Below are 27,983 nucleotides of genomic sequence, written 5' to 3' on the forward strand. Positions count from 1 at the left end.
CAATGTCTGGAGACATTGCCAAATGTCCCCTGGGAGGCAACGCCCCCACCCCAACCACTGTTTTAAAGGATTTCCTGTAAACTTGAAGTAAATATGGCCTGCACTAAAGCAGAATAGTAAAACAAAGTAAGAGTCATTAAGAAATGGACATTCATTATAAGTCTGTATACAGGAAGTATGTTTTGTTTACTGTATAATGATGTTAAGGAGTTTGCAGTTTACAAATGTGTGACAACAAGAAAAATATTGGCATTAAATGTTCATGTACCTTTCATATGTAACTCATCCACAGAACTCCAAGAAATATGAGGGTACTTCAAAAAGTTTATAGAAAGATTTGTAATATCTTCCAATTCTATTTTTCCACAAACTTTTTGAAGTATCCTTGTATAGCTCCCCCTCCCCGCCAGGACACTAAATCTCATTTACAGTACACTGCATCACATAATTTTTAAGATGGCAACTAGGAGCAAGATTTGAAATATTTTTTTGATATGGCAACATTTATTTTTTAAAATAAAAGCTCAGACAGGGCCCATCAGGAACTTCCTATTTGGTTCAGCCAAATAATGGAAAGATGAATGCTAATTTTCATTACTGGAATACAGCAAACCAAAATGAGTCTTCTACTGCTAAAGCTCTTGGTGAGTTCATTGTAGAATAGGAATGCTGAACACATAAACACATTTGCCATAAAAAAAATCCATTAAAATAAAATAAAAATCTGTTAAGATCAGAACTGTTATGGAAATGGACCAAGCAGCCTTAGGCACAGACAGCATTTGTATAGAGTCCACAGCAGTGAGCAAGGGCCATGGCACTGAACTCCTTGTCTTCCCAGGGACCGGAAAAAGAAGGAGGGTTGGTGCCCTCCAGAGAAGTACTGAAATGAAAAGCCAGAGAGTTACACAGTGGATCAGGTAAAAACAAAGCAACAAAACATATCAATAAATTGTACCAAGCAGCTGAAAACAAAAGCAGAAATCTACAAATGGGTTAATTAACCATGACCAAATAAATTAGACCCGATTAAATTTATTTTCTCAATCATACCCGAGATAGTACTAGCAAGAAACCCTATACAATGTATCTGCTCCCATGCTCAATTCCTAACCATAGTCCATTCCTAAATTTCCTTTCCAAATATCTCTGAGGCAAAATGTATGCCTTTTAATGATTTAGGATTGAATTTATTCTAAAAAATAAGGTGACATTGCAAGGATGCTTTCTTCTTGAGAAAAGAAAACAGCTCAGACTTAATTAGTATAAATTAATTGAATGAAAACATTATCTCTTTCAGATTCTATTTGCTAATGACCCTCTCAGTATGTGGCTTTAGGAAATCCACTGACTGCTGCAAGAATATAGGAATCAAAACTATGCCAGACCAACTATCTATCCAGCTTATAACTCATCTTTAATAGTCCGTCAAAAGGATTACCTTTTTGGAGAACATTGGTTGCCTTCTCTGATGATTACCTCCAGCATAGGAGGGATTATTTCTGTTACCTGGCCTAGTAACCTGCTAAGCAGCTAGCACCTGAACGTCTACCTATACAGTGAACAGATCACTTGCTTAATAATAACTTCCAAGTCTATCTCCAGCTCTGATTTCTTTCCTGAACGCCAGACCCCAGTTGGCTTGTAGAATAGCTTCTCATGGTGGTCCCACAGGTATATCCAAGTAAACCTGTCCAAAACTGAATGAAGCTAGAGTCTGTCACCTTCACTCCCATTCCTGGAACTAGTCTTCTTCTCTCAGAGAATGAATGGCACTCCTTAGACTCACTTGCTCAAATCAGAAAAGAGACAGTCATTTGAGACTCTTTTCTCCCCCTCACCCCACCCCTTCCCCTTCTAGCCAGTGGCCAACCCTATTGATTCAACTTGATCTAGTGCATCTCCATTCTCACAACTGCTTAGTGTCAGTCCCCATCATCTCTCACTAGGACTATTGCAGCAGTGTGCTTATTGGTCTCCTGGCCATCGAAAGGGCTACCAGAACGACCTTTTGCAAAAGCATAGCTGATCATGCAAGTGTTTAGAATTCTGTAGGTCAAAACCTAATTTCTTCTGCATTTCATACAAGGCCTCTTATGATTTTTCAGCCTCATCTCCCAGAACTCTCTTCACTCACCCAGACATCACCACCAAACACACACCTTTTGCTTTGATGGCACCAAATATTCTAAAAGTTCCTCAAATCCTTCCTTTTTGTGTGTCCCAACACTAGTTCTTTTAGCTTAATAATATATTCTTTTCATATTCTAGAATTTGATAATCAAGTTCATTTTTACACTATCTGAACTCATCATGATTTTATAAATTTAACTCTATTCTGTCTCAGTCTTCTTCATTTCTGTCTGAAGAAGCCCGTAATTTTTAGTCATTTAGGACCATTGCCAAGTCTTTACCTACAACCTATTTATATTCTAATCACAGCAAATACAGTAACTTCTTATCAGGGAAACCACCCTTCTTTTCTTCTTCCCCTGCCCCTTTTCTCAGTACCCCACCAATACAGACAGAACCTGTCACTGGAAGACACTGGAGCTAATACTAAAAATCCACCTAATGAGAGAAAAGAACACAGATCTAGACTGTCACCAATACCCATACACTCTATTCGGCCTCCACAGGATTACCCTCAAGACCTTATTTCTCCCCCCTGCCAGAGGATTCCTGCATGTAAGAGGGGAGGGTAGGGGTCCTGGTGCTCACTCACCTCTGAAAGAGCTCTCTGCAGCACACGTAGGTCTCATAGGTTCTATTGGTGAAACTTGTATTTAAGAAGGAGACACAGTCAGTTTCAGCTCCCCTGGGGACATAGAGGATTCCTGGATAAAAGAGACAGGGAAGATTTTACACATGTTCCTCAAAGCTCTTTATTCTTTGGGCATAAACTGAGAACACTGTAGATTAGGTTCCTTTTCTATGCATCTGAGGAAAATATTCTGAAAAGAAACCCTGTCATGATGTAGGTAAGTGAATTCTAACAAGAGGCCAAGCTCAGGCACCTACCTGCCACACAGGCACTGATAAGGGATACACAGGCCCCTGTGAAGAGGGCACGGACCACAACCTTGGAAAAGTCACTCTTCCGCTGGGGTACCACTGATGCTGCAGACAACAAAACAAAGTAACTTGATCTCTTCCCCACCAGGCAGTCAGGTGCAAATGCCTGTTGTTCACCAGTTGAGGTCTGTACTCTTACACCTGGACTGGAATTAGATGGACTACACTGAGTCAGAGGACCCAGGAGGGCACCATTCACCTAAGCCTCAGCCACACAATGTATATCCCACTACTTGAAGGCAACCTCATAATCAGACAGCAATCCAGCATCAGAACTAGAACAATACAGACAGGTATTCAATAGAAAGGAAAAAGAGAAGCTGAAAAGAAATTGTTTCACCTTTAAATTGTTCAATCAGTGTATTAGTCCCTTTTGTGTTGCTATAACAGAATTACCTGAGACTGGGTAATTTATAAAGAAAGTTTTATTTGGCTTACGATTCTGGGACAGCTGCATCTGGCATGGGCCTCAGGCTGCTTCTACTCGTGGCAGAAAAGTGGCAGGCAGCCGGTAGGTACAAGCAGATCACATGGCAAGAGGAAGCAAGAGAGAGAGAGAGGAGGTGCGAGGATCTTATAAACAACCAGCTCTCACGGGAACTAATAGAGCAAGAAATCACTCATTACTCCCCTCTCCCCCAGGGAAAGCATTAATCCATTCATAAGGAATCCGCCCCCATGACTCAATCAATTTCCAACACTGCCACATTGGGGATCAAATTTCCACATAAGTTTTGGAGGGGACAACACATCCAAACTCCATCAATCAGCTACCAAACAAATGAATTTAATGATTCTACCTTAGAACGTGATTGTGATTTAAAAAAAAAAAAAAATGGCACACTGAGCTCTATTTCTTCTTATCCTCCATTTCTTCTAAGATACCTTTCTAAGTTGGATCTTCCAAACTCTTGGGATCTTCTAGTCATTCCCCTACTACAGCCCTCAAGGATAACTCCACCTTCCTCATGTTATTCCCTTCAGCCATCACCCACATTCAGCAATATCTCCAGCAGTCTACACATATCTGTGTCTGCCTCAAGACTCAATCCTCACAGATGGTAACCTGCAGCTTTTAAGCCAACACTTACCACCACTAATTATCTGTCTGCCTAGATGACTGCTGCTTTTATTTGTCTTTTGATTTCATGTGCAAATCCTGCTTCTGTAAAGACAACTAGTGAGCAGCCTAATTTCAGAAAATACCTTCACTACTGAATAAAAAAACAAAACATCTTTACTTATATATGCACTATGCTCATTTAATGGCAAAGTAGAAATAGTATCATTATGATATCTTCTCCCTCATAGGAAAATAAAAATAAAATTGGTCTTTTGGGCCTCCAATCCAAAGGAAAAAAGGTAACTAGTGTTGAGATTGAAAAGGGCTCTCTGCATAGCATGTAGCATGATCACCTTAGCTCCAAGCTAACTGCAACCTAAGAGGGCCTGTTTCATATCAGCTTCTCTATCTAATCTCTACTTGTACTAAAGCACCAGGACTGCCCCCTACAGAAGCTGGGATCTGGCTGGCTTATTCAGAAGCTGGGAAAATGGATGAACTCACTTAAGCCTCCCAGTGTGATTCCTATGGAACTAAGATTGGCAAATCCACAGAGTGAAAACGTTGTGATGATTTCAGCTCTCACCTAGAGAAAAGAAAAATAAATAAGTAAATAAATTCAGTCCCATGTGTGCAGCGTCATAATCATGCTAGAAGTTCCAGTGTACTTAAAGCCCCCAACCTTTTCCATACTATCCTAAGGAATGTGGGAAGGAGGCTCAGAAAATAACTGCTCCTTGAATTACTATAGGGATAATGATATGGAAACCACCATGGGTCTCTTGCTCAACACTGTTCTCGTTGACACCCATAAATAAGGACAGAGCTCACTTTCTTCTTCAGAGGGAAGAGCCAGACAGACAAATGGAGAGAAAAATTTCAAGCAATTTAAACTTATAAATGAAGAAGAGGACCTTAGACTGTCAAATAATAGTGTCTTCCCTGGACTGCCCCAACTGTAAAGACCCAACAAGTATGTTATAGAGAGAAGCTGGGTCAGAGTGTTAGGGAGAAATAGCACACAGACCACAGAGTAGCTCAGGTGCTGGAGACAGCCACTAAGCACACTCTTCTGCTTGCCTGGTCGCTGCAACACCGGAGAGGCATCTGTGGGTCTGCAACACGCTTTTGTGTAGCACTTTCTGTCTACTCTCAGAGAGCCATAGCTTAGACCTCACGCTATTTATGCTCTTCTGGATTGTCACTTACAGAAATCCACTGTTTCTCCCCATCAATCCATTCTTCTACTCCAGAGAGACGTTTGTTCTTATACTGAGACAGTTGCTGATAGGCCACAAACTCATTTGTGAAGAATTTGATTCCCACCATCTCAGCCACTATTGGACAGTCTGTCCAGTCTACACCCATCATGAAAACCATAGGCCTCAGGATGTAGGAGCAGATGACCTGAGTGAAGGAGGATATCCCCCAAAAAGGAAGAACAAATAACAAAGGTCAGGGGCCAAGGACCTTCTCTGGAGCCTTGGCCCAATCTCCTGTCCATGCTCTCTCAACTTAATGTGGGTCAGGAGGACATGCACAGTTAAGGACTACCTAACCACATCCCAGAGGGGCAGCCCAACAGATGTGATTCTTTACCTGGAAAGTGAGCCCCTGCACATCCACCAATTCCCCCAGCCAGGAGAGGGTGGCATCGATGAAGGCCAACACAGCCATAAAGGCAACCAGGTTGGCTGCTACATTAGCAGCAAGGCCTACAGCATCTGTGGCTCCATTGCTGGCAGCCTCCAGGACATTCTTCTCCTTCCTGTGGTTATTGGGCACAGGGAAAGAATATGGTGTCGAGAGTAGTCTCAGCCCCTCAGAAAAGAGAAATCCCATTGGCCGTATAGTGCAGGAGGTACAAGGCCAGAGTGAGAGGTGATGGGGGCGGGCAGTAGTTCTTAGTGACCCTACTAGTGGAAATTACTCTGAAGCAGTATCAAATATAATTGCCATGAAATGGCATTGATGCCAAGGACAGAGGGTACTGGTATGCAGAAGCTAGCGGCAGGTGGGAGGGTTACACAAGAAAAGAAAATCAACATAATTAGCTAAAGGCAAAGACAGGCAAGAGGGGATATGGAATCACATATTCTTCCTCAGGGAAACTGAAGTCTCTGCCACCATAGCGCCACTCTTGACTCTGTACCATCTCCCAAATCACATGCCTCCTTGGACTCACCCCCGAGGTAGTTTTACCCCTTCCTCACTCTTGAACTTGGATTCTTCCACTTCCGGATATACCAGCTTTGACAAGGCCAGAGCACAAGGGGCAGCCATCACAGACGCAGAAATCAAGGATGACGCATCAATCTGTAAGGCCAGACCTTGGGATCAGCGTCTGTGCAAAGCCCAGAGCTCAGCCTCCCCCAGTGATCAGCAGACTGTGCCTACCCCAAAGGATATGTAGGCTCCCAACACACTGCCTGAGATGGTGGCAAACCCTCCAGTCATCACTGCATGGATTTCAGAGAGTGTCATGTCTGCAAGGTAGGGACGGATGAGTAGAGGTGCCTCTGTCTATAAACAAGGAGAAGACTGTCAGATTCCAAGAGGGTTGACTCCCCACCCTAGATTGCCCACCCAAGTGCCAGGGACAGGCCAACAGGACACACATCCCTCCCATGTGAGTGCTGTTCAGTGAGACCCAGCCCCGCGTGGTATGCACTGAGCTCTGTCTCTCACTCTCTGATGCCTGCCTCACTCCCTGCAGCCCCTAAACATGTCCTGGCTGGCACTGTTATCACCTGTTTCCATACATGTTTATCTCATCTACTTACATTTTAAAACATTATAGAAGAGAAATGGTCTATTTCCTTTGTATGTTCCCAATGTCTAAAACCATGCACCTACTGAATGAACTTACAGAATTCAGCACACTTACTGAATGCCTATATAATGTTTAAAATATAATCATTAAATGAATTGCAAATAGATGATCTAAGCCCACCGTTTATGGAAAAATTAAAAGAAATAATGTTTGCAAAAATGTTTTAAAATTATGAAGGTTCACCTATGTAAACTATATCTAGCATTGACCTAAGATAATGTTATTTATCATTTATCAACTGCCAACTATGTGCCTAGCGCTGCGCCAGATGTTAGGGATATTAATATGAATAAGGCCAAGTTCCTACTCTTAGGAGTTTATTATCTAGCAGAGGAATCTAAGCTGATTATGTATAATTTCAGCAAAATGTTAAGTGCTATCGTAGAAGTATCCAGAAGTACTCCGAGAACATTTCAGAAGCAGCCTAGGACCTTGGGAGAGAAAGACTTCACTACTAACTCCTTGTCAACTTGACAAGCCATCATCCCTAACACTGAGCGATCAGTCAACAGCATATACTGAGCACCTACTCCATACAGACAAACATACCGAGCAAATATTATGGTGAAGAGCCTTGGTGTTATCCCTGAGCAAGACAAGCTATTGCCTCTTTACAGACTCTGGAAAACAAGGTCACAGGGAGCCACAGGGAGAAACCAGAATATAGATCAAATGTTCTTTGTAGCTCCTGAGGGGAGTAATATTTGGAACAGGACATTCCCCTAAATTCTTGTGTAAGAAGCTAGATCAGTGGCTAATAATGTCCAGATTAAGTACAGATATTCTTCAACTTACAATGGGGTACATCCTAATAAGCCACAGTAAGTTGAAAATACTGTATCATAAGTCTAAGATGCACTTAAGATACCTACTCTACTGAACATCACAGCTTAGCATAGCCTACCTTAAACGTGGCCAGAACACTTAGCCTACAGCTGGGCAAAATAATCTAACACAAAGCCTACTTTGTAATAAAGTGCTTAATATCTCATGTAATTTACTGACTACTGTGCATTGCATTAAAATTGCAATGGTTTTGCACTATAATAAAATCGAAAAATCATAAGTCAAACCATTGCAAGTCAGGGACCACCTGCATGCCCATGTATGTATTATTAGGCATGAACGTGGAAGCAGTGAGCTGAGCCCCCTCTGAGCTTCTGAGTTTTCTTTCATCAGAGATTGGCTGCCTCACAGTCTTCATTTATTTGACTTTCGACAAGGAAAGCATATTTTTCTGAAACTGTTTCCTGCCAAATTCTCAGTTCCCCACAGAAAAGAAGACCAGAAGACTCAGGTTGCTTACCATACCCACAAAGATGTTCCCAGCCACCGCCAGGGTCTCTGTGGCAGTGGTGCCCATGGTGATTTGCAAAAACGAGGCAACCTAAAAAGATACAGAGACCTAAACCATTAATATTAGCAAGAACCTTGGAGAATGTTCACAAAATCCCTTCTCCATTTTACTGATAAGGAAACTGAGGCCTAGAGAAGTGGAGTGGCAAGCCCAAGGCCACAAAACAAGTCACAGAGCCTTGACCAGAACCCAGGACTCTTGGCCTCCGGGACAAGTACATTCAAACTCAGTATGAAAGGGCAGTCCAGTGCATTTTCTCTCACTGCTCTGCCCCTCGGCCTACCTACGGCCTGGGCTGACCATTTGATATCAGGCATGCTTGGAAAGGTTTGCCTTTTCACATTGGTCCTAACCCTCTAGATCCTACATAGGAGCATTTTTCCAAAGTAAGTGTCATCTTCATGCCTCTGGACAGATCACAAGATGAAGGACCATCTCCTGACTGGTGTAGAAGAATGACTCACCTTCTGAACTACCCACTGCACAAGGCCCAGGTAGTAGAGAATGGACATCACACATCCAAAGAAAAGGATGATTGGTAAGACCTGTAGTGAGAACGGTGGGCAGCTGGTGAGATGTTACATTGTATACGCCATGTGTACCACAAGTGGACAGTGTTCGGGGCCTCTAAATTAAGCTCTCAGTATTCCAAGAGCATCTGGTACCCAGTGTACCCAGTAACTACACAAACTAGTTTAGGAATAAATTTAAAATGTATTGCAAATCTATTATCTCATCGGTACTAAACCACAAGGAGATATTTTCTGAGCTTTCGCCACCACCCTTATTTCATCCAATTTCCAAATGGTAAAGATCAAAGGGCAAGAGATTGATGCTGTTTCCTTCACTGATGGGATTAAACACTCTTCTTAGGGTGAAATTGGTATACAGGTTGGCCGATCTCTTGGACACACATCTTCATCCTCTGCTTTATTCCCCCACCCCTCCACTGAACATCATCCCTGACCATAAAGCAGATATGACCTGAAAAGCAAAGACATCCTCGACCAGCGTATCCCCAAAGACAAAACTGGAACCAGCCACAGTGTAGTCCAGGAAAATCTGAAGGGGGAAAAAAAAGACAGAAAATAAGAATGAAGCCAGAAATGAGACAGGGGAAGATAGGATTAACCTCTTGCATGATTAGGACCTACTAATTACTGCTGCTACTGAGGTTGACCCCGTTTGACAGCCTGCGGGCAGGCTACATCCCCATGAACTGCTTACTGAATGACAGAGGACTCAGCAGTTCAGTCAGTTCTCTGTATTCTTATTTTTAGCTGTACCCGAGTATACTGCCTCCTTTCCCAGTTGGATCTCCCACCACCATTGCAGTGGATTAAATAGCCCCCAATGTCACTGAAGCTTAATCCCCACTGTAACTGTTAAGGGTGGGAAATCCTATTATGGTAATTGAAAGGTGGGGCATTGAGGAGGTGACTAGATTCTGAAGAACATGCCCTAGTGAATTGATTAACAATGGTGGCCATGGGCGTGGTTCTGAGGGGATGTGAGAGTCTTTCTCTCTCTGTTCCACCATTCTGCCATGTGAAACCCCTGCATCTTTGTCACCACCAACAAGGCCTTCACCAGATGGCTTCCCTGGACTTTGGACATCCCAGCCTCCAAACCTGTAAGCAATAAATTTTGTTTTCTTACAAATTACCCTTTCCAGGTATTTTGTTATAAGCAACAGAAACAGACTAAAACAACTATCATTAACAAGACACAACCTAATCTTCTCATGCTTCCCTCAAATTTCTTTTCTCTAGGGTTCTAAAGGAGTTGAAGACCTCACATTCAGTTTCTTATACCTGGATCTGATCTCCCAACCACTGAAATGCATTAAATCCAGGATCAGTTCTGATGACCAACATCCCAAAGATGAACTGAAGACCCAGGCCCCAAAATACTGCCCTCCAGGACACCTGGAATCAGTAAGAAAATTATTCCAGTGTGAGTTCTTATTTATTTATTTATTTACTTAGAGTTCATTGTCTCTTTTTTTTTTTAATTGATTATGAATATTCATGGGGTACAAAGCTGACCATCACTAATGTGAGTTGTAAACCCTACTTGTCCATTACCTAGTTGAAGTTTTATTTGTTTTTTTGTTTTGTTTTGGTTTTGTTTTCCTAGTTGGAGTTTTAAACATAGGTACATGTACTCTGGGTGGAACCACCCTAGGAACCAACCAAGGTTAACAGTAAATCTGTGGTAAGATAGCCTAGGGAGCAGGGGGAATGGTAAGGAGAAACAGGGCAGTAACAGGTAAAGAGCCACATATGTCCATATGGTGTTTTGCTTGTTTATTTTTTAGTGGCTGGCCAGTACAGGGATCTGAACCCTTGACCTTGGTGTTATAACACCATGCTGTAACCAACTGACCTAATTGGCCAGCCCAAGGAATCTTTTTTTTTTTTTTTTTTTTGGCAGCTGGCTGGTACAGGGCTCACATCCTGGGCCTTGGTGTTACTAACACCCTGCTCTAACCAACTGAGTTAACCAGCCAGCTCTCCATATGATTTTTTAAAATGTGTCTAGGGACTGGCTGATTAGCTCAGTTGGTTAGAGTGTGGCATTGATAACACCAAAGTCCAAAGTTCAGATCTCCATACTGGTCAGCTGCCAAAATATAAAAAGAATTAAAAATGTGCTTAGACACTTATACATACATACACACAAATAAAAGTTTCATAGACCAATACTTTAGCATTACTATGTACAATGCAAGCTGATTCTCTGTTGTATTCTATTTTCTTTCTTTCCTTCCTTATCCACAAAACTGATATTGAGACTCACTAATAGATCATGATCTACAGTTTGAAAATAAGCCTAGGGCCTCTGAGAACTTTGGAACTTCTATTAGGCATAAAATTGTTAAAGAGGCAAATTCCAAGGGTTATCAAGAACTTAGTTCTATGCCTTTGTAATTAATACTTGAGACATGCACTTTGTGATTAGTACTTGGCCCTTGGGTATGGGTTGCTATGCCCAGCCTGAACACCCAGAACTCACTGCACTGTGGTGTTTGGAGCAGACAAAAAGGACGAGGATGAACATGCAGATTCCTGCGAAGGAGATCAGTTGCTCTGGCCTTTGGGCTGTGTCTAGAGCCAGCCACAGGATAAGACCAGTCAAGCACACTCCTGCGAACACCCTGAAGAAGGAATGCCAAGACCATTGTTATCAACTCAGTGAATGAGTAACAAAAAACTAATATTCCCTCTAAAAAGTAGAAGTTTACCCCACGTGTAAGTGAAATAACTCAATAGTCTATTGTTGATTATACACAGAGACATATCTTGAGAATCATTCATCTGGTAGTTCCCGAGCTTCCACCTCTCTCTCTCAAACTCTTTTACCCACAGAATAAAGTTGAAAGATTCCAATCTGAGGACACAAGGCATATGACTTCCTTTTCCTTGAGTTTCCATATTGATAAGATGTAATATACTCATTCTTGAAGATTGCTCCAATGAATAACCAAAATATTAAAAAACGAAGGAGGAAAAGTATATACTGGTTCCCCATGGATCTCCACCCAATTTCTAACTGCTTCAAGGGTAAGAGTAAAGGCTAATCCACAGACCAACCACTTAGATCTAATGGTCCTTTCAGGTATCAAACACATTTGACCAATACATGGACTGGCTTCCTCATGACTGGGTTTCTCTCTCAACCCTGGCCTATGATCAAAGGACATGTGCATGCAACAGTTAGTTAGATGAACTGTGGCTACTGAAGAATCCAGTTCAGTATATACTGAACAGTAAGTTTGCTCTTTAAACTCTAAGGAATTGTAATAAGACACCAGTGGGTGCAAGAAGTCCAGAGGACTAGAGGATAAAAAAAAAAAAAAAAGCTTAAACGGTATCAGGGAACTAAAGGAGACACAGATGGCCATCAATCAATTTGATGGCTTAATACAGCCACAAACTGCTTTGTTTTGATTACTTCGTTGAAGAGGAGTATTGTTTTTTTCACATTTCTGACACAGGCTCTGACAATAAACAGACTGAACATCTTCTCTAAAACTGAACCCCTTCTGCCATCTAGAAATGTTAAGACCCAAGGCTACCAGAAACTGGACTGAGGTCCAGTGCTTAGAGGCCTGTTACTAGTTGTTCTCTGAGCCTTGGTTTTGAAAACTGTTATGGGTTGAATTGTGTTTCCAAAAGGTTCATGTGTTAATCCCCACTGTAACAGTGCTGAGGGTGGGAAATCCTATTACAGTAATCGAAAGATGGGGCCTTTAAGAGGTGATTATATTGTAAGGCCTGTGCCTTAATGAATGGATTGATCCATTCATGGGGTAATAAGTTGATGGTTAAACAATGGGTAGCAATGGGCATGGTTCTGAGGGCTTTATAAGGAGAGCAAGTGAACAGGTTAGCTCTCTTCTTGCTCCTGCCATTTCCACCAAGTGATACCCTGCATTGCTATAGAGCCATTAAGAACAAGGCCCTCACTAGATGCATTCCCTGGACTTTGGACTTCCCAGCCTTCTAAACTGTAAGCAATAAATATTGTTTCTTTACAAATTACCCACTTTCAGGTATTTCTGTTATAAGCAAAAGAAAAGAACTAATACAAAAAGCACAGGTGAGGGTATGAGAGACAGGTCAGGAACTTCTAAGGGGGTAAAAGGGAAGTAGACTGGGGTTTGGGATGAGTTGTAAGGGCAAGGATACTGAGATTCTTCTCTTACCATTTCATCCAAAGCATCAGGCGGGAGTGTTTAAAGGGTTTCAGATATCCTGTTAATTTTTTACCAAAAAACTTTTTCAGAAGGTGGAGAACCAGGACAAAGGTCACCAAACAAGTGATGACAAACAAGGCCAGTGCTCTCTGGAAATCCAGGATGCAAGCTGCCAGGAAGTAGGCGGCATAAGCTAGAAAGAAAAGGTGCAGAGCACGGGTCAGCACAGCAGAGCCTCCAAGGGGTAAGTGAAGCTCCAGACACGAAGCCTGGGACCTCGAGCAAGGAAAACTCTCCAGAGACCTCGCCACCAGTCCTACTGTCAGACTGAGGGGCACTTCTGGAGGCCAGGATCAGTTCTAGCTGTTCTCTTCTTGAGGATTCCCAAGGAGAATCCAACTTACTTTGGTTATATTTTCACTTGTCCCTAATGAAACCTCACTCCCATCTATTTTAGCTGATACCCTCTCTCTGTCCCTTGAAGTAGATTTGATCACCACTCAGGATTAGACTCTTCAAAAGTCAGTCAGCTCTTCTTGAAACTTTATTACCCCATTCACTTTAACCTTTCCTCATGAGAAAACCATGTTAGCAAGGCCACAACTTACGACCACATGGCCCTCACCCGTGGTTCCCTGATTCACCCCAAAATATAATTTTTGTTCCCACAGTCTCAGCTGCTTCTAATGTTGAGACCAAAGCCCTCTACTTCACTGACAGTATATTTTCAACAGAAGTTTGCTATCTTTTAAAAGTATTTTATATCACTGGTCTTACCAGTAAACCAGCAAGTAAGCAATGTATAATACAGGCTTCTCTTGTAAAGACTACAAGAATCATCCCCCACATCAACTCAAGTCACTAAAAAAGAGATAAATCCATATTCCCTGAAATATTTTAAATCTATCAAATAGCACAGTTTTAAAAAATAATTTATTATCAGATTTTACTGTTTAGGTGTAATTCGATAAATACAATTCACATGTAGATAGTTAAGATCTGTACATCAAATAGCCCTTTAGATCAGTTTATGAATAAATGTGCTTTCCACCTGGTAATCATCTTGACACAAGCTAACATTCCTGAAATGATTGTGTTTCTCGTTTCCGTGAATTCTCAATATCTCACCCAAACACAACAGGCCCAACAGGATCTTCTTAAACAAGCCAGCATGTGTTTTGCAGAAACGTCTTGTCTTGGTGAAAGACTGTAGATTCCCCCTGATGAGAACCCAAAAGTTAAGATATAAGAATTATTCCAACCCATTTGTATTGATTCTCAAAATTTAGATTACTTGGCCCAAAGCAGAATTTCCTTTTAGTCAATGAAGAAAATTATTCAGACAGGGGGAAGTTAGGTAGTGTCCCAGCGATGCCAAAAAGGTCAAATCAAACCTTGCCAATAGGCAGCAGGTAAGAATAACCCTACTCAACCTGGACTAGCAATGTCCTTGGTAATCTCCTACCATAGAAGTGGACACTGGCTGTAGCAGAGATCTAGTCCTTCCTTATTCCCAAAGGTCAGGAGATTGCCCAGCTTCCATATTTAGAAGAGAGCTTATTCTTCTTAGAAAAAAGAAAGCCATAAGATGGTTTCCAAAGGAAAAAGAGAAAACAAGCTTTCTCGCCCTCTTAAACCAATTGAGAAGCAGTGCATAGAGGCACATGAATCCTGGTATCCCACTTGGCCCAGGGTCTTGCTAATACTACCAAGCTTTTTACTATACATAATGGTACAGTTTGAGCATTAGTAACTGTGTTACATCAGGAAGCTGAATTGAGAAGAAATCTGATAGATGGTGAAGCTGGATACCTTGCCCATAATTTGTACGCACTGATAAGTTCTACAGGTATATGTATGGGAGGCTTTCCAAGTACGGACTAATGATAATTCCCTCACTTACGTGCTTACTGCCTACAGTCCTAAGTGATGAGGTGAGAAAGAGTAGGTGAGGGTGGTGGGAGTGCTAGCTGAACATAACATTAGTGGACGCTATAGCCAAGCCTAGCAGCAAGGGTGTTTGTGCATTTTCTCAGTGACCTTATCCACAATATGTGCAAACTTTCCCAACTAAGGTAGACAGAGCCATGGGAACTCCCAGGGTCTGAGGTACTATCGTTTAGCAGTTAGAGTAGAAAGCTTGGGACAGCCCTCAGAGAATCCAGCTCTAGTGACTGTTCACAGTGTGGCCCAGGGTGAATCATTGCTGCTCTAGCTTGAAGTAAGGACTAAAGGAAAGGAAATGAGTCAACCCAGAAAGAAATGGTGGTATGAGTAAAGGGCGAGAACCTCTAGGCAGAAGTGACCAGAAACTTTTCAAGGGGTCAAAGGTTTTATTTTGATGATGGCATACAAAGAATTGGCCAGTGGGCACTATACTGGGTATCACTTTGCCAGAGTCAAAGTTATCTATACAACTGGTTTTAAACTGGAGGTGAGCTGGGTGGTGGTGTATAGGGACTAGAGAACAGTTACCAAAAATGTCTGAGGGAGAATGGCGACTGAATCTGAGAAGAAAACGGTTGTCAATAGCCAAGGCAGAAAGCCAAGTAAGTGTTGGAAAGCCAGGGAAGGCAAGAGAAAGGCCTATCAGATGAAAGCCAGCAAGCTTATATTGGAGGAGAGGCTCTGTGCAGCCGGGGATGGCCAGTTCTAAGAGCTCTCAGCCCAGGTAGACTGAGAAGGGAACCTAAAGCAGAACACAGCCTGGAGCTTAACTGCTGAGTTGCGGTGAACATGCTGCCTTGGAAAAGAACTCTTCCTCTATACAGCACACACATCTCTGCTTAATGTGCCCGTTTCAGAGGACAGCAAACATCAGATCTTCCTCACACTAACAGTGGAGACACAATGTCAAAGCTCCACAAAGACAAGGATTTCCAACTGGCCCTTCAACCCTCTCTCAACTTCCTCCTTTCAGAACTCTTATTTCTCCAAGTTAGAGGTAGCAATGGTTTTGATGGGCAGTGGAGTCCTCCCAGAGAAGGCACTCTCTCTCGTGAGGGAGAGTAGTAACTCCACCTCCAATGGCCTTTTCAGGCCAGGCTCTTTAGTTCTGTTGCAAACAAAACTTTCTCCAAGTCTGTTAATGCCCATCATGGACTTCCTGTGATGATACTATTTATACTGTCTTTTAATGATTTCAGTAGGAATTTGAGGACTAAGGAGCTCTAGCTTCTTCAGCTGCTAATAGCAGGCTCAAGCCCTAATGAAAAAACTGGTGGGTGAGGGGGGATGGGCTCTCCCAGCAGGATGGGCTACCTAAAATTCTCGACTTAGGACTTACATTGGTATGCAATGTAGTCAGGCCCTAGACAGTCCTCAAGAACTCCTGCTCAGTAATTTATACATCTTACCCCACTGACCTTTCTGGCCATCCCACCTCCCTGCCAGGCTTACCACCTTCCAACCAGGAAGTCAGAACAGTCTTACAGGGCAGGCAGAAGAGACAGTAGACTTAGTAGGGGCAGTTGGAGAGCTAAGGGCGAAGCCAAAAAGAGAAATGATGTTTAAGAAGGAGGAGAGGTCAATGATATTCAATGATGTACGAAATCAGGTAGCATCACAAGTGAGAAGATGCTAGATTTGGCAATAAGAGATGACTGGCTCTGTTTGAGAGAGCTGTTTACAGGAGAATGACTGAGTGAAAGGTGAATTGCAGGGGACTACGGAGTGAGTGTGAGCACATCTGGACTACTTTTTCAAAAAGTTTGCCTGTGAAGAAAAGAACCAGACACTGTTTATTAAGCACCTTTTACCAGCTTCTGCAAAACCTCATCAGACATCTTCCCAAAATACCACAGGGTTAATATTATTACAAGTTTATAAGCAAGGAAACTGAGCCTGCCAGCAGGTGGCAGAGTTAGGATTTCAAACCCAAATTTGTCCACCATTACTTCAAGCTGCTTCTAATTACAAATGAAAGACTAGAATTTCAGAGGGACCATTCCAGGATTCCAAAGTTATGATTCTAAGCGAGTAGAGAAGAGGGAGCAGATAACTATGCCTGTGAATGTCAAAGAAGCTTTCACAAAGGAGAGGACAGAGGACCTGATCTGAAAGGAAAGGGGGAAGAAGTCTGCTAAGTAAATATGCTGCAGGGAGTTAGAAGAGGAAAAGCATGCTGGAGTGGGCCTCACATTTTGAAAGAATGGTATGATTTTATGTCACTGGGATGCAGGAAGCATGTGGATGGACGATGAAAAGAGAGACTGGAAAGAAGGACAGAAGCCAGGTCATGTAGATTATATGCCATGCTTAGGAATTTAGACATTATCTTGTAGGGCACAGAGAGCCATCAGAGAATCTAAGCAAGGTAACAACATGAACAATATGCATTTTAGAAAGATCACCCTGGTGGCAGTGGGGTGGAAAATGACCTGGAGGCCATTAGGAAGTAACTGTGATGATGCCCAGAAGGACTGATGGGAGGGGTGACTGGCATGGGTGTTTGGGAGAGGATAAAGTGGAGGGAAAAGAAATGTGAAAAGCTGGGATGACTGTGAGGTTTACTGCCATGAGTGACTCAGTGGGGCTGATACCATTCACCACAATAGAGTATACAGGAGAAGGAGCAGATCTAGGGAGAAAATGTGAGTTTATTCATCTTTATGTGCCTAGAGCACAGCCCAGTGCCCCACATAGTAGAAAAGCATCAAATCTATGCTGACAGGAGTTTGCCTTGGGACATGTTTAATTTGAGGCACATATGCGACATCTAGGTGTAGATGTTTAGTAAATCATTAGATAATATGAGTTTCAAGCTCAGAACAAAGGTGTGGGTTTCACGTATGGCTTTAAGACAAAGATGTATGGCTTCAGATATGGTTTTCAAGACATTAAGTGTAGGAGCAAGAAGAGAAGACCAAGTACAGAACCTTGGGAAACAATAGACAAGAAAGAGCATCAAGAAAAGTAGGGTGCAAGTGTCATTAAAATCAATAAATGAATTTCAAGAAAGAAAGGGTTAGAAGGGTCATGCTGCAGAGATGCCCAGTGAATGTGTGTGTACATTGGACTTGTCAAGTAGGTTTCACTGTTCATCTAGTAAGAAAATTTCAGTTGCAAGAGATTGCCCTGGGCCAAGAAGTGAACAGCAGGTGAGAAAATGTCGACAGCAAGTAAATCTCACTTTCCCAAGAAACTTGCTCATGAAGGAAAAAGGTATCACAAAGTTCAGGTAAGGTTGATATTTTTATTTGTTTATTGTAAAAGAAAGAAACTGAATACACTTATAGATGGGGAAGGGTCTAAGAAAGAAGGAGTGATTAAAGATGCAGAGGGAAAAGAGCTTTGTAGAGGGGGGCAGAGAAGAATACGATTAAGAAGATGAGTAAAGAGATTGGTTTCAGACTCAGGGAGGGTGGGCATTCTGATGAAGGAGAAAAGATAAGGATTCCTGCAGATACAGGTACATTTCAGTTGGAGTACAAGGGAAGATAATTTATTATTTAAACAAAAATAGTTACAGTGTAGTGTGGCACTTATAATATATGTAGAAGTAAAATGTATGACAGCAACAGTACAAAGGCTAGAAAGGGAAAAGATTTGTATTATCTTTTAATTCCATTTTTCAATGAACTTTTTGAAGTAGCCTCTTACACTACACGTGAAGAAATATAATATCACTTGAAGGTACACTTGATAAGTTAAAGGTGTACACTATAAACCCTAAAGTAACGACTAATATAACAAAACAAGGAGTTACAGCTAATAAGCCAACAAAGGAGATAAAAAGGAATCATTTGAAATTATTTAATTAATCTGATAGAAGGCATAAAAAGATGAAAAGGGGAACAAAGAACAGACGAGGCAAGTAGAAATAAATAGCATGAAGGTATGTTTAAGTTTTTAAATGTACATGTCCTAAACAACCCAATTAAAAAGCAGAGACTGACAGACTGGCTAAAAAAGCAAGAAGGAAACTGCTCACTTTCAAAGAGAGAAAGAAAAAGAACAAAAGAAAAGAAAGACAAAACAAATTATAAGGTAATATAAGTAATATTTCTGTGATGAATGGGGGAGTTGATGCAAAAAATACTCAATCTTCTTAGAAAGGAATGATACTGGATTATATACCAATTAGCAGTGGCGATGGGAGTGGGAATGGCAAAATGGGTAGATCAAGTGGGACTGGGAATTTGACAAAAATAGAAGTTTTAAAACAATTGCTACAGGAAGATAAGAAGCAGGTGAGTCCACAGTGATGAAGAGAAGTGACAACCAGTGACGAAGGCTCAGGCAGTCCAGTTTGGGGCCAAAGTTCTACTTTACTGGTGTGAGCTGTGATTACTTAACTGGGCTCCATGAAAAATCTAGGCTTACCTGAAAAGAATTTGGAGCTGAAATTCAACAAGGATTACAACCAAGTTAATTTGGTATATAGCTATTATCATCTTTGCTGGTTATTAACTTAAACGATAAGTTAAAGATGTACACTATAAACCCTAAAGCATGCAAACAAAATTTTAACATGACCCAACTCTTCCTCTCTGGAGTCAAGAACTAGAAGGAGTGGTATTTAGAAGACAAGCTAAGAAAAACTGTGTGACTCTTTCCTCCACGGCTCCAGATCATCTCTGTTCTGGCACTTACCATGTGGCACAATATTGGCATTTTTCTGTTTACCTGTCTTAGGTTGTGTGCATATCAGAGGAAAGTACATTTCTGTTTTTATATTTGTATTCTTGGTGCGTGAGTGCCTGGCACATATTATTATTATTATTTAAAGCAACTAATAAGTGCCTGGCCCATAATAAATGTTCAGTAAGTGTTTGCTGAATGAAGGTATAGTGAGATAAACAGATATAATAAACTCACAAAAACTAATTGCCCATACATTTGTGACAGATGGCTAGAAAATATAAAGAAAAATATCATTTACAGTGGTAACAAAGATATATAGGGTATTAATTTTGTATTTTTTAAATTGACAAAATTGTATATGTTTAACATGTACAACATGATGTTTTGAAATATGTATACACTGTGGACTGGCTAAATCGAGCGAATTAACATATATATTACCTCACATACCATTTTTTGTGGTGAGCACACTTAAAAACTGCTCTCAGTTGTATTTCACTTGTAAAACATACTACTATTTTTTATATACTAAGAAAAATGCAGCCAATTAAAGACTTGAACAATCACTTCACAAAAGAGAATATCATCCAATGACCAGAAAAATATAAAAAGTTATTCAAGTTCCTTAGTCATTAGGGAGATGCAAAGCAAAACTACAATGTGATAATGCTACATCTGTACAATGAAGAAAATGAAAAAAGACAGACCTTCATAACACTGCCAGGGGAGTAAAATTTGGTACAACCATGTTTAGCATCTGTTGAAGCTACATAAACCTATACATACCCTATGGCACAGCAATTCCACTCCAAGGTACAGACCCAACAGAAAGTTGTCCTTATCTTTACTAAAAGAGATGCACAAAAATGTTCATAACAGCACTATTCATAACAGCAAAAATGTGGAAAGTACTCAGATTCCCACCCACAGTAAAATGGACGAGTAAATTGTGGTAGATTCTTACAGTGAACTACTAGACAGTAACTGAGAATGTACAAACTACAATACATTCAACAACGTAGAAAAATCTCCCAAACATAAGGTGAGCAAAAGAAGCAAGACACAAAAGAGTGTATATGGCATATTTCTATTAGAAATATAAATTAGACTTTCCATATAAAGTCCAAAAACAGGCAAAATTAATCTATGATGCTAAAGGTCAGGAGTGTGATTACCCTTAGGGAAGTTGTGACTGAAAGGGGGCATAAAACAGTTCTGGGACACTGGTAATGATTTGGTTCTTCATCTGGGTAATGGTTATAAGGGCGTATTCACTTTGTGAAAACATAACTCACGCTTACGTTTATTTTTCTTTATGTATACTGTGCTTTATTAAAAATTACACTAAAAAGGCAAAAAATGGTGCCAATTAAACTACGCCATGCAATCAAGGTAAGACATATCCCAATGTCACTAACATAAAAATGTAAAAAAATATATACTTTTTTTTTGACAGCTGGCCAATACAAGGATCAAAACCTGGACCTTGGTGTTATCAGCACCATGCTCTAATCAAACGAGAAAACAGACAGCCCATAAAAATTACACTTAGAGCCAATAAAATATAGTATAAGTCAGAACAAATAAATATATTTTATAAAACTGTATAACTCTAATGGCAAATACAAAGAGGGCATGAACAAACAGGGAGTTAAATCATTGTCCTAATTTGGGAAACCAACAAGAATAAACGTGGCTAGACTTTGTAAATTAATACATACTCGACTCAACAATAATTTCACTCCCCACGGGAATATTTTTAGAATTTGGCAGTTTGATAAGAATTCCAAGGAATATTTTTTGAAGGGAAAACTAATGTGAACATTTGGCCCATCAAATTTTATTTTATTTTATTTTATTTTATTTATTTATTTTTTGATGGCTGGCTGGTGCATTGTAAACACACTTTAAATGATATTGTGTTAAATACACAGAACTGTGTCAAAGAAACAAAAGATACAAAAACAGATTCAAATTATCACATTAACTTAATGAATGCCAAAGTTGAAGCAACATAAGAATGGAGAAAGGACTCACAATTTAATTCCTCTTGCTGGAAAACTGAATATCAGTGTGGAAAAGAATCAGCTTAGAGCCACACTCCATATTGCATCCTACAAAGAATCCCAGATCATCAGAGTTAATCACGTAAAAGAACAAGAAGAAAAAGAAATAGGATGTTTAAGAATCAACAAAGAAACAAAACAGAGTTGAAAAAAAAGTGTACATGAAGAAAATAACTGATAAAGTCTGTTATCTAAGTTATATAAATAATTTATTAACATGTACTTATTGAACTTTGAATATTATGGAACTTTTGAGTACATAGTATGGGTAAAGTATAGTCCAAGGTTTTATAGGAGATAAAAGGATGAAATAGACATAGATCCTGCCCTCAGTGTATTTACAGTCCAGTATAGGGAACACATGTACATCTACATCTATAACACAATGTCAAAAGTTTTAAGTGCTATAAGAGAGGATCGAATAGAATGTTATGGAAGTTTGGAGGACGAGGGGAACTTTTAGGACTAGGGTCAGCAAGGTTGAGGAGGAGGAGCATTAGAGATGGTATCATGGACACAATCACCGTTGAGTTGGGCCTTAAAAGACGTGTTGTATTTGGGCAGAAAGACATAAAATGAAGACAATTCACTCAGAAGCAATGATGTAAAGTATGACGTGGAGGCAGGAAATTAAGCATTATATATAAGGAATGGTTGACAGTTGACTTTCACTAGAGCATAGGATGGCATTAGAAAGGAAATTGTAAGAGTTAATGTTGGAAAGTCGAGGTGGGTACAAATCATGGTCGGGTGGGCTGAGGGTGTGGGGAGACTTAAACGTCAAGCTTGAGTTGGGCTTTGTTCAAGAATCAATGGAGAGCCAACGGGGGTTTTTGAAAGAGAGTTCAGAGTCATGCTCTAGGCAGTTTTGGTAGAAGCTATAAAGGATAGGCTGTCAAGAGGTAGGGAGAATTGGAAACAAGAAATCTACATGGATACTATTTGAGTAAAGGACAAAGGAAATGAGGTTTAAAATCCAGATTCTATTATAATAGATAAAGAAGAAAAGCAAAATACACAGAGAAATATAGAAAGTAAGCCAAATGGGGGGAAATGTGTAGCTTTTCTAGAATTTAAAGAAATATGAGTTATAGGTCCGGCCCATGGCTCACTTGGGAGAGTGTGGTGCTGATAACACCAAGGCCATGGGTTCAGATCCTTATATAGGGACGGCCAGTTAGCTCACTTGGGAGAGAGTGGTACTGACAACACCAAGTCAAGGATTAAGATCCCCTTACCAGTCATCTTTAAAATAAAAAAAAAGAAGAAGAAGAAATATGAGTTATAACTTTATATTTTTTGTTTGTTTTTGTTTCTGTCTTTGGTGGCCAGACTATATGGGGATCCAAACCCTTGACCTTGACCTTGGTGTTATCAGCACTGCATTCTAACTGACTGAGCTAACCAACCAGCCCTGAGTTATAACTTCAAGCATGATTTCATGTCTATATAACTAATTAACATTTTTCATATGAGAAAACAAAATTGATGAGATTTGCGGGGAACTGGACGCAATTATACAACAGAGAAGTTTAGGGTGTGAAACAATCTGGCAAAAAATACCAAGACCCTTTCAGCTAAGTACTAATATCCTTCTTTTACAGGGCAAAAACTGAGGCTTTGAGAGGGTAAGTAACTTGCCCAATATCTGGTAAGTGGTAGAGTTGGTTGTGTGTGGGAAGCTGGCTTGTAATGGCTTGAGAGAGCTGGTTCTTAAATTTTCAGAAACTGTACAAGCTATTGTTAAAAATTAAATTATATAGACCTATGATTAAATTGCATTCACAACAAAGGTAATAAATACTGAAAACTCATCACTTCCTAGTTATTTTGCTACATTTGACTATTATCTAAGTTTTTAAGGTTATTTGTGTCTGTTGTTTGTGTATGGTAGAAATCTGATTTAATGATGTGCTACTGTGCATCTCTTCCCAACTCCTTACTCAATGACATCCCTTTAGTAAGTTGAAATCAGCCATGCTGAGAGTATTTACACTACAGGTAAATGCTACAAATCAGGGCTTGGTTTATTATTTCACCTAGACCAAGGATCAGCAAACTAAGGTCTGTGGACCAAGTCTTTTTATAAATAAAGTTTTAACAGAACACAGTCATGCCAATTCATTTAGCATCACGTGTGGCTACTTTCTCAATAAAATGGTAGAGTTGAGTAATTGTGACAGAGACCATATGGCCCACAAAGCCTAAAATATTTGCTATCTTGTCCTTTAAAGGAGAAGTTTGCCAACCCCTGGTCTTACTCATTAAGGTGAGAAAAAATAAACAATATTCATGGCTAAATTACACTTGGAGAGCCAATTCTTAAACATTTACCAGCACACCACTGGGTAGAGTTCAGATATACACCCAAGCAGTTTGACTCTAGAATTCACAGTATTAACCACTAACTATACTGTGAAACAAAGTATGAAATATTAAGTAAGCATGAAAAGCTTATAAAAAGTTTACTGTCAATTAATAGAAATGTGATATATGAAATTAGTAGAAAAACAAAAATACAAAATGGTAATGTCCAGATTGATATATATCAATTGATATATACTGTTAAATAAAAATTATAGGAGACTATAGTTTTGGACTAACTTCCTACACTAGGCCGCAAAAGACCAGACTAAAAATCAGAAGGGAGTCATCCCTGCTAAGTTTCACATCATGAAATCTAACCCAAGTTGTAGTCTGACCTTATGAGAAATCAGGAGAGAGATATAGCCAATTTCCCAAACACGCCAGTTTAAATCTTGATTAGGTATAACAATGAAGTTCCCTCTGCTTTAATCCTTACACAAAAAGGATAGCCTGAAGTAACCTGATGTTATTTAACATAATCAGCTATTTTTCTATTGTTCCGTCTCCCTGTCCTAACCTTACAAGGAAAGTAATTTTGAAATACTTTACTTTGTAAAATTGAAATAATCAATCTGCTTTCTGTTTGTTTCTTTCTTCAGCTTTTTCTGTCTATAAAACCAACTTCCTCTGCTCAACTCATTGGAACACTTATTCTATTTTATGGAATGATATTATTGGGAAAATAGAATAGTTTGGTCATGGCCCTCGCCTCGGGTCCAGTTGGGTGTGGTTCAGCATTCTTTGTAAGCAAATTGTGTGTGTGTGTGTGTGTGTGTGTGTGTGTGGAGTTAGTATGCATGTGCGCCAATGTATCTTTTTAATTTTGTTGCTATTCTTGTGTTCTTGGGGAGAGAGAGAGAGAGAGATGGGGAGAGAGAGAGACAGAGTTTTAATGGAGAGAGAGAGAGAGAGAAAGAGAGTTTGGTGAAGCAGGCAGGTGGGTGTTGGCCTTGGGCATCCGCCCCGCACATCCATGCTTTCCAACCTATGGCTTCCAAGGAACTTTTGGCTGTTTACCTGGCTCATAGAGCTGCATGAAGGGGTCTGGTGACCCAGCCTAGCGTGTGAGGGGCCTGGGGACCCAGCCTGGCATGTGAAGGGTTTGTGGCCCAGTCTGTGAATGGGCTTGAGGGGTCTGTGGGCTCCAGACCCAGCCTTAGCTTGACAATCGGCCCAGTCGGTGCAGGATTACCAGCAGGTAACAGAGCACCACAACTGGCGTCACAAACAGGATTAAGAGCTTGACAATTGGCGCTGTGAGGATTCTAGGCCTTAGCCTAGCCAGACAGACCTGTTGCCCAATTCTAGAATTGCAATAAGGCCAGCTGAGATCTTTAATTAAATTTGTTGTAATTTTGTCCCTTGACAATATATATTACAAGATATGTATAAACGTTTATATACAGTAGTCTCCCCTTATCTGCAGTTTCACTTACCCGTGGTACAGTACAATAACATATTGAGAGAGAGACTGCATTCACATAATTTTTATTACAGTCCATTGTTATAATTGTTCTATTTTATTATTATTGTTGTTAATTTCTTATTGTGCCTAATTGGTAAATTAAACTTTATCATAGATATGTATGCATAGGAAAAAACATAGTATATATAGGGTTCAGAACCATTCATGGTTTCAGACCTCCCCCACAGATAGTGGGTGGACTACTGCATAAATTTGTATATAGAAGTGAATTTTGGAGAAGTAAACAGAATTAAAAATTTTAAGAAGCTGAAACGGGGCCCTCATAAGGATTTCCCTTAAAAGCTTTTCTTTTCTTCCTTGTGCTCATTTCAATGTCTCTATACCTTAGGGTTAAGAATTAGAGCTGAGTCTCCTTCCTGTTTCTCCTGCTTTCCTAATCAACCTTTGTGACCAATGGCACTCCAAAGAGAGGCCACGCTGATTATTAACCTATGCTCTTGCTTATAGAAGATTGTGTTATACATGCACATTAATCAAGGGTCCAAGTCAGGTACTTGAACATTCAGGTGATGCTTTGCTGAGATTACCATCTTTGAGTTTTTCCCTCTCCAGACCACAGACCACAGACTCCATGACGCCAGAGACCCTGTCCCTCATGGAACCCTGACATCTGACTCAACCCACCTGCTAATCCCCTGACGCCCCTCCCCCCCACTACCTTTGTGCACGCACCTGCATTCCTTCCCTCCCTTTAAACCCCTAAACTTTAGTCAGTTGAGGAGGCAGGCTGATACTGTTCTCCTGTTCTTCCAACCGTAATAAAATCCTTCTTCCTAGCACTACTTTTGTCTCACGGATTGGTTCTCTACACAATAAGCAACCACACTCAATTAGATCTTTACTGCTAAGTTACAAAGTCACAGAGTTAATTCTTAAAAATAAAGGGAAGAAAACAAACAAAAATAACCTTTCGTTTGGGAGCTGCTCTAGGTCATAGCCATATATTCCTTTTAGAAACTATCCAGTATCCTCTCTCAGCCTCTCAATGTCTGACTTCAGCACTCCTTTATAAATACCCAGGCCCTTTTGCACACCATGAAACATGGCTTCTGCCAGACCTATTTTACTCAAACAACTTTCTTTGACATTACTTCTGGGACATGATCCATGATCAAATTCAAAGATTTTTCTCACTCCTTCCTTGACTCCTGTCCACATAACACTGTGGGGTGTACTTTTATTTTTGAGACACTTCTGTGTCTTTTTTTACCTGGATTCCCTTTTTTGCTACCCCCAAATCTGAGTATTCCAGAAGAGCTTCTTTTTTTAAAAAAATGATATGGGTAAGTAAATTTCTAAGCCTCAATTTTCTAATTCGAAGAAAAGGATTAAATGAGTACCCACCTGTGTAAAAATTAAATAAATTTATTACATAAAGCAGTCTGCAAAATAGTAAGTACAGTCGTCTCTTGGTTTCCATGGGAGATTAGTTCCAGGGCTCCCCTCAGACACCAAAATCCACAGATGCTCAAGTCCCTGATATAAAATGGCCCAGTATTTGCATATAACCTATGCACATCTTCCCGTATACTTTAAATCATCTCTAGATGACTTATAATACCTATTACAATGTAAATACTATGTAAATAGTTGTTATACTGTACATTTTTATTTGTATTATTTTTTTCTGAGTATTTTTGGTCCACAGTTGACTGAACTCTTGGCTGTGAAACCCATGGATACAGAGGGATTGTGACTGTACACGATAAATGTTAGCCATTATTATCATAACGTTGCTGTTATTTTTGTTTTCAGTCCAGCCAACACTGATATCGCTGACTTCTGTTGTTTATGGCACAGGTTAATGTAAAAATTAATTATATAAAATACATATATGTGCATGTGGTAAAGTGGGTGGTTGTGAGTCTTATTTCCACACTAAGACCACAAGCTCCCTGAGAATGGGTAGGTTTGACCTCTTCTTATGCAGCTGCCCTGGGCCATAAGTTCCTAGCTGAATTGGATTCCAGGACACTTGTACCTCTGGTGACTGGGAGGCCCCAGCCCATCTGCGGGGCTGTGTTCTTGCACTTCAGTCCTGGTTCCCTCGGGCTCTACTCCTTCTTCCTGCAAGTACAGGTAGAGCTGGGGTCAATCACAGAGCCCTACCAGAGGAATTGGAGATTGAGAGCAGCCCAAGACCTTATAGGAGGCCATGCGACAGCCCCCAAGGCTGTGCAGAAACTAAATTGGTGAATTACCGTGAGCTCCAGCCCCAGGTTGTCTACGCCAGCGTCCACTGTGGATAGAGAACTGGACACTCTTCCACTTGCCTTCTCCATCTCCTGTTCTCCTCAACTGAAAAACAAATTCAGGGCCAAGGCTGAAAGATTGGTCATTCTGTCATGTGGGGCTGGGGAGAATTTTTAGGATGAGTTACTAGAAGTCTTTAGAGGTTAGTAGATTTCTTTAGGAATTGAGAATTAGGAAGATTAGATGCGTAATTTTA

At 40.5% G+C, this 27,983-nt stretch overlaps 1 protein-coding gene across 1 annotated transcript; it reads right to left on the reverse strand.

Annotated features, from left to right (window-relative positions):
- Positions 1-765: 765 nt before the first annotated feature.
- Positions 766-27,816, reverse strand: SLC28A2 (solute carrier family 28 member 2). The gene is made up of 17 exons (XM_063090059.1): positions 27,736-27,816; positions 27,516-27,601; positions 14,159-14,250; positions 13,040-13,223; positions 11,347-11,488; positions 10,143-10,256; positions 9,313-9,390; positions 8,793-8,873; positions 8,278-8,358; positions 6,536-6,661; positions 6,324-6,454; positions 5,738-5,906; positions 5,348-5,545; positions 4,643-4,724; positions 3,022-3,120; positions 2,726-2,837; positions 766-883 (listed from the first exon to the last, which is right to left on the reverse strand). The coding sequence occupies exons 1-17, from the start codon at positions 27,814-27,816 to the stop codon at positions 766-768; spliced, it is 1,974 nt and encodes a 657-aa protein (XP_062946129.1).
- Positions 27,817-27,983: the final 167 nt, after the last annotated feature.

The sequence above is a fragment of the Cynocephalus volans genome, chromosome 3 (assembly GCF_027409185.1).
Source record: "Cynocephalus volans isolate mCynVol1 chromosome 3, mCynVol1.pri, whole genome shotgun sequence".
Taxonomy (NCBI): domain Eukaryota; kingdom Metazoa; phylum Chordata; class Mammalia; order Dermoptera; family Cynocephalidae; genus Cynocephalus; species Cynocephalus volans.